Source organism: Myotis brandtii, unplaced genomic scaffold (assembly GCF_000412655.1).
Source record: "Myotis brandtii unplaced genomic scaffold, ASM41265v1 scaffold191, whole genome shotgun sequence".
Lineage (NCBI taxonomy): Eukaryota > Metazoa > Chordata > Mammalia > Chiroptera > Vespertilionidae > Myotis > Myotis brandtii.
The window spans coordinates 6,962,673-6,970,350 of NW_005357115.1; the positions used below are offsets into that span (position 1 = coordinate 6,962,673).

The 7,678-nt window shown below is 48.6% G+C and overlaps 1 protein-coding gene across 1 annotated transcript in view; it reads right to left on the bottom strand.

The window, feature by feature from the left end:
• Positions 1–1,517: 1,517 nt before the first annotated feature.
• The window catches only part of LOC102243919 (chromosome unknown open reading frame, human C2orf61), a 37,061-nt gene continuing 30,900 nt past the window's right edge, over positions 1,518–7,678 (bottom strand). The window contains 3 exon segments of the mRNA XM_005864803.2: positions 1,518–3,227; positions 3,230–3,329; positions 5,886–5,990. Of these exon segments, the coding sequence (XP_005864865.1) occupies positions 3,208–3,227; positions 3,230–3,329; positions 5,886–5,990 (225 nt within the window). The 3' untranslated portion in view covers positions 1,518–3,207.

The window sequence follows — 7,678 nt, forward strand, 5'->3', positions numbered from 1 at the left end:
TTGGGCCTGGAGGCTTGGCAAGCCAGCAGCCATGCCTTTGGCCAAAACTAAAGATCTGTGAGGAGCCCGGAGAGGGGTCAGGCTGGCAAGAGGTGCCTGGGTTCAGGGCCCTGCTGTCCTTTCTACCCAGAACAACCTCTGCCTGGTACTGCTCTAGGCACTAACTTCACCCAAACTGGCCCTGCGCCATCCTTTTTCCTTTAGACTCAGATGCTAATGCAGGTCAATCTCTTCTTCATACCTGGAGAGGGAACTCTAGGGCAAGGGCCCTGCTCATAAACCTGTAGGGGTGGGAGAACTACCTGTGCCCTCACCCAGAGTTATTGGTGCTTGGTGCCTCCACACCATCTTAGGGGTGGTTCTCAACCTTGGCCACTCATTGGAATCAACTGGGGTGGGGGAGGGGGAGAAGCTTTAAAAAAAAACAAAAAACAAAAACTGGGCCTGAGTTCTACCCCCAGAGAGTTTGATGTGATCTGTTTGGGTGCTGACAACACCAAGAATTTTAAAGTCTCCCCAGGGGATTCTGAAATGCAGCTTAGAACCACTGATTCTGAACTTGTAGATTTTGAACTGTATTTTCAAGATAACAGGGCTTTCAAAGCAATCCTACAATCGGGGACCTGAGTCCTGGCAGCTCTGTGCTGCATCTAGGTAGGTGGCATCCAGCAGGTAAGAAATGATGCTGGAGGCAGGGCCAGTCACCTAAGCAGCCTGTGGCCCTCAGCCTGTGGGTCTGGAAGGTGTCACCTGCAGGTCCAGAAAGCAGTGGGGGTGAGGAAGGAGAGAAAGAGGGGAGGAGAGGGGGGAGGACACACTGTCCCCAGCAGTGCTGTGACTTTGACAAGCTCTGACTTCATGGAGAGGAATTTCACATGGAAACAGCAGAAGACATTTGCAGCCAAGAAGAGCCATTTCCTTTGGTTGAAGCCAAATTCAGAGGAGAGAGGAACAGAGGCTGCTCAGGGACGCCAGGCAGGGATCTTGAGGAGCCAGTGTCGCAGCAGCCAATGGAGGAGGGAGGAGGGTCCTGCAGGGAAGGCCTCTGGGGCTTAGGATGCAAGTCTCCTCCATCTGCACTAGGCTTTGCTGAGCCCTTGTGGCCATATCATTTGATGTGCACAATGGCCCTAGTTGACAGGTGTTACTATCCCAATCTCAGAGCTCAAGCTTAAGGTCAACTTAGGTCTGTCCGTCTCTCCATCTTGGCAAGGACAGGAGGAGCCCTGCTCTTCAAATAGTGTCTCGATTTTAGGCTCGTGGTGAGAGAAAGCCATCCAGAATCCCTCCGGCCTCTTTGGGAGAGCCTCTCCCTAACTGTATAAAATTCTATAAAATATTGGAATACGCCAAAGAGGAGAAGTAAAACATTCTCCTCACCACCTAGATCCTGCCAGCACCTCGGTGACTACCTGGCCAAAGTTATGACCTCACCCCATAACAAAAAAACAATTTCCGGAGGATGAGGCCCAGAAACCAGGATTTTAAAAAGATTCCCAGGTGATTCTAATGTGCAGCCAAGGTTGAGAACCATTGGTCTAGAGCCACTTCCCTGAGCACCAGGTGCAACTGGAGAAAACACCTCTGTCAGCACCAGCTGATCCAGCGGAGACTCTGACCCAACTTGGAGAATAAAAGGCGGAACTACCTGCCCTGGGCCACCCTCTGATCTAAGTGGGACAGGAGCCAGCGCCTGAGACATCCCTCTGATCTTCCAGTGGCTCTTAGGCCCTGAAGGAATGCAATGCCGGGTGTTTCTCCCACAAATGGGAAATTTAAATGAATTCAGTGAGATGGGGCCTGTCCTTCCTTGCCCCCAATACTCCTTTGATAAGCACTTACAAGACTAGCAAACTATAACAAACTCCTTTTAAAATATAACAAACTATTGTATACGCATTTTTTAAAGTTCCTTCCAATTATTGATCAGTGACTGGAATCTCCTCACCCTTTGTGAGACCCCAGCTCTCATGTGTGCCGTCTCTCCAGCGCAGCTCCCTGAGAAGGCCTCCTTGGCATGCGCGGCTGCCTGTGGTCCCGGCCTCCTGACGGAACCTCACCCAACCCCCTCCCATCCTCCATGCCAGTCCGGCCAGGCTAGGCTCCCTCTGTTCCCCTCCAGCAAATGTTTATTCCTTTTGCACCATCCCCCACTACCACAAATTGTGCAGTCGAGTGTCCCACATTTGGGGAAATCACAATGGTCAGCACATGCGGAGTGTGATAGGCCTCGCCCTGGGAAAACAACCTTCGTGATCATGGTGTCTCCCCTACCAGGTAAGTATGCAAATGTTTATCCTTGCCTTTTGTCCAAACCAGGTTCCTTGCCTGCCACCTTCTTCCCTCTCCTCTCTGCCTCTCAGCCTCTTGGTCCCTTGGCTGTCCTCCCGAATGCTGCCTTGTCCCTGCTTCTGACTGCCTGGGCCTTCATTGGAGAAATTGTTCCTCTGGACACCAGCTTCCTGAGACGAGGGCCTGTCCTCTCGGTGAAACTGCCCCTGAGCTCCCAGCACCAGAAGGAGCTGCTTGGCCCAGCGTTCAAAGCCTCCCTCCAGCCGAGGACCACCCCAAACTACCCTCCTGGCCTCACCTCCCCTACAGCCCTCCCCAAACTCAGTCACATGCCTCCATCTTTTTTTTAAGCCCGCACTCCCCAGTCCCTACACAGCACCTGGCACAGAGCAGATACTCAAAATATTTGTGTTGACTTGAAACCACAAATACTCGTGGAGTTGAATAAATATTGTTCTTTTCAAGGAGTTGAGAGAGAGAAAGAACCACCTGTTGGGATCCCATCAAGCTCAGCTTGGCCTTGGTTGAATGCGCACCCCCACCCCCTGAAGTCTCCCTGAGGCCGAGAGGTATCGCAACCCTCGTGCAGTCCAGGCCCAGCCGGAGGGTCGAGGCCCACAGAGCACGGCCTGGACACATCGGGCCTGTCTAAGCTGCCGCAAGGGCAGCCGGGAAACTCTCCAGGAAGACGACCTTTGAAAATGAACAGATTGAGCACAAAACTTATTGTTCCAATCAGGACACTTTTGAAAGTGAACTGGAAGTTGTGCTGAGACTAGTCCAGGTAAGCAGGCTGGGTGGTCACTCGGGGCAATCTGTTCGGTTCTGTGTTCAAATCCTCCTAAGAGTAAACATAATAGAGTTTTCCAAACGTAATAACTTGCTAAAACAAAGCAGCTTAGCGCAAAGATGGCTTTATTTTAAAAGCCAATTGTGTTGTTGAAGAAAAGACTATGTTCTCGCCCCATTTTGGCTATGCTCCGGGGCTGCTTGGGGTATTGTGCTGAAGATGTGTATGTTCCTGGGCCCGGGGTTCTCTGAAAACAGAACAGGAAAGGACACCGATGAGAGCGTGACACCAAAACCCTGGAGCCTGCTGAGCCTGGCCGCTGGCTCAGGTGTGGCCGGCAAACCCCACAGAGGGAGACAAGGCCCGGGGCACCCTTGCACTGGCGCATGTCCTCGGCGCTCAGACCTGCTCCTGTCGGCCCCTCTCCCCATGGCTGCCCAAGTGCTGAGAGACAAGCAAGCAACGGGGCCTAGACCTTCGGGGGTGGCAGCTCACATGCCACCTCTGCCTCAAGGCACGCTCGCTCCCACAGGGCAATCTGTCCCTGGGCATGCCTCGGCGTCCCCTCTAGTGAACCTCCCCTGGCAGTAAGGGGTTGGAGAGAGTGCACTCTGCACCTGAGTGGTTGACCTCAGAAGTCCCAACTCGTGAGTTTCTATCGCTGACCCAGCACGAGTAGTAAGGCATTTCTCTGCCACAGTCTGTGGGCCCAGGGTCAGCGTATTCTAAGGGGTCTATGAGTTCCACTTTTTTAAAAATCGTGTTTTCATTTTGATGAAATTCTTTAAGAAATTATTGTGCCAATTGTTTAGACAAAGCTTCTGTTGTGTGGTGATAAATGCAAATGACTGTCATTTCCATAAACTACGACTTGGATTTCTTAGGCCAGTGTTTTCCATGCTGGGGTGCCCACATATTCTCGAAACCCAAGGGAATTTTATCTTGGGTTGCTGGAGGGACACCAGGTTCTGTGTGTGTGGTTAAGGGAAGAATTTTGTTGTCAGATAGGCCTGGGTTCAGGTCCTAGCCTCACCCCTAATGGCTCGGTGTGGCCTTGGGCCATGGGCTTCCCAGGCCTCCCCCATCAAATGAGGTTCTGAGGCTCACGGGAGGCCCTCCAGGACAGGCGCTCCACACGCTCCACACACCAGCTAGCCCTGTTATCACCTTCTTGTCATTTCCTTCCTTCCTTGCAGCTTGTTATCTCTTCGGGAGACAGTGAGAGTGGAAATTGGATTACTCTGAGAGTGGGACAGAGTCAGCCCGGCCTGGATGAGGTCAGCTGCCTGCAGAAGCCGCTTTAAATGACAGGATGTTTCCTTTGCCAAAAGCAGAGGAGCAGCCTGGAAATCTCATCAAGTCCTGGCCAGATGTCAAAAAAGCTGAAGCCTTTATTAGTGCTGTTAATGAGGAAGCAGCCTGTGGGAGAAGTCCTGGAAAACGGGCCCATAGGATAGGTTTGTGGGTCTGCACGGCCCCTCCCTCTGCCCGCCCCCCCGCCAACCCACCCACCAAGACCTCCCCTCAGGAGGCTGCCGATTATGGTTCTGAAACCTTGAGAACATCTGGCTCCACCCCCTAGCCCTGATTTCACTGTCACCAGCAAGCTCCTGGTTGTCCTTGGCTTCCATGAAGAGCTTCCTATAATGGGAGACACTCCACAGAGTAACAGCCCCAACACCAGCAACCCCCTCTGGCTTCTCCAGCATCTCTTGGGGGTTTGGTTAGCATGGCTGCAGCTTCCTGGGGATGCTCAGCCCTGTGAGCGCCAACAAAATTCTGCATCCGGATCATGGCGATGCCATTAGGGTATGAGGATCTGATTAAGGAATCCACCAACCTCCTGTTGTCCATCTGCTTTTAATTTTATTGGCAGGGACTCCCCAGTATTCATACCTCCAAATAAAGACTGCATTACCCTACACCACAGCTGGCAACTCTGGAACAAGATCCTGAAGGCAAGCACCTGGGCCACCCTCTCCCAGCCACTGCCCAGCTTCCCCCGCCCTCCTTCCCCCAGGGTAGGTCCCTTTCCTTACAGGTGGGATTTAAATTCCTGTCTCCCAACTACCTCAAATCTGGTTATATACCAGCAAGTTTGAGAGACTTTCAGACTGTGTGCAGGCTGGAAACACCAAAGCCATGAAAATTAAAACTGTCTTTTAGCATTTAAAAAAAAAGCCACTGTTCATAAATTCCATGTTATGCTTTTGAGATCTTCCTTGGTCTTCCCTGGGTCTTTGAGGCTCTCACACACTCCCAGAATCTACCTGCTTTATATCTCTAAGTGGACTTGCGCCTCTTCCCTGTCTCCTGAGTCCTTAAGGGCAGGATGATTGCTCATGCCCTCATGGTCTCCTTGGGTTCAATAATAATGTTTCTGCTCCTCCTTTTTGCTCTTAGAAGCCACACATACAAAGAAAGACAGTTCTGGATGGAGGGGGCAGCCACTTGTCCACTGCCTGCCTCAATTCATTAAAGGCATTTCCCCACAAAGCACCCAGGTCATAGCATGGATGTCTAATCACTGTGCTGGCTCCTCTCAGCTGGACCCATAATGCAGCTGCAGTCTTCAGGAGCCACCTGGGCCTGAATCTGGCCCAGGGCTTGCCAGGTATTTGAGCTCTAGACTCTGCTGCCTTGACAAGCAATTACACACACACACACACACACACACACACACACACACACACACACACACGAATTGTTATATAATACTCCCCATCCCATCTTCACAACCTCCCCCCCCGCCAGCACATGGCCATAAAACTTACAACCACAATCTGTCTTTTAGAATACTTACCGAACAAGCAGGCAAGAATCGAGGTACTTTGGATCGAAAACAAGAAGTAACGGAACTTGCTGAAGGTATTTTCAAGTCATAATAACCTGGTCCTGGTCCTTCATGCTAAAGAAAAGTTTTTAAAAAGTGCTTCATAATTACTAATATTTGATATATGTTAATGCTTTATTTGCCTTCTATAAATAAACAGATGAATCAGTGTGACATGGTAGAAAAACTGGATTGGGGCTTGGAAGATCTTATTCATGTGTGCCCTGGCACACGTCATTGTGAAATGGGAAAAATACCTGCTTTATCTACTTTACCTGCCTGTGGGATGACTGTGAAGACGAAAGGTTAAGTGACTGTAAAAGTCTCCTGAGCCCCTCCCCACACTGTCATGCCTCACTCCATACTTGTCCCTCTGTTAATAGTGGCTTGCACTCTGAGCTGTTAGCTGTATAAAACACGCTTATTCTTTCATATAACTGTAATATATGGTATCTAAGTACAAACAAGTATTCACAGCAACTTACTGACATAAGTACAATGCCATGAGATTGACATAAGTGGATGGACACAATTTTAAAGACAAACATCCCAAGAGAAAAATTAGCAAAAGGCAAATTCACAAAGAGGAAATACAATTGTTCAATGAGGAGTGGGAGTGTTTAACCTTATTAATAACCAAATAAGTTTTCATTAAAACAATAAGATTCTTTGGGGAGGGGGTCTAGAAAATTAACAAAGGTAAAAAGAAAGAAGGAAAAAAGGAAGGGAGAGAGGAAAGGAGAGAGAGAGAAAGAGAGAGAGAGAGAGAGAGAGAATGGAAGGACACCAGCATGGACACTCATACACATAATTCTGGTGGAAGTATAAATGTGATTGCCTTTCTGGAACACAATTTCGCAACCTATGAAATAACTTAAAAATATATATACCTATCCAAATGGAGAGAAAGAAGAGAGAGACTGGTTACAAGACTGTTGCAGAAATCCAGTACTAGTTAAAAATGTGGATTTTGTAATCAAAGAAAACACAATAATTTTAAGAGAACAATCAAAAATGCTTTATTCACAGTAATGTCCATCGCTAGCTACACATTTCCCCCATCTTTCAGGTAATTTGTGGATACCGTCCCAATAGAACTTTTCTTGTTTTGAGGCAGATCTTCAGAGACCCAGTTTTCCACTTTTTCGTACGTTTTGAAGTGCTGCTCAGAAAGTGCATGTGTCATCGATCGGAACAAGTGATAATCTGAAGGAGCAAGGTCTGGTGAATACGGCGGGTGGGTTAATACTTTCCAGGCAAGATCTTTTAACGTGTCTTTAACTGGTTTTGAAGTGTGTGATGGTGCGTCATCATGAAGCAAAATTACTTTGCTGTGTCTTCTGGCCCATTCTGGTGGTTTTACGATAAAAGCGTGGTTCAAATTGATTATTTTCTGCTGGTAGCAATCAGTATTAATGGTTTAACCTGGTTTTAGAAGCTCATAATACCACACCTTCCTGATCCCACCAAACGCAGAGCATTGTCTTTTTTCCAAAGCGATTTGGCCTTGCAGTCAGTTGATGTTGATGGTTGACCTGGATCAACCCATAATTTTGTGCATTTGGGATTCTCAAAATAAATCCACTTTTCATCGCCAGTCACAATTCGATGCAAAAAATACTTTCTTTCGTGCCGTTGAAACATTTTACTGATGACTTTTCAGTTTTCCATTTGTCTTTCGTTCAGTTGACGTGGCACCCATTTTCCTTCCTTTAAAATCTTTCCCATTGCTTGTAAACGATCGGAAATTGTTTGCTGAGCAA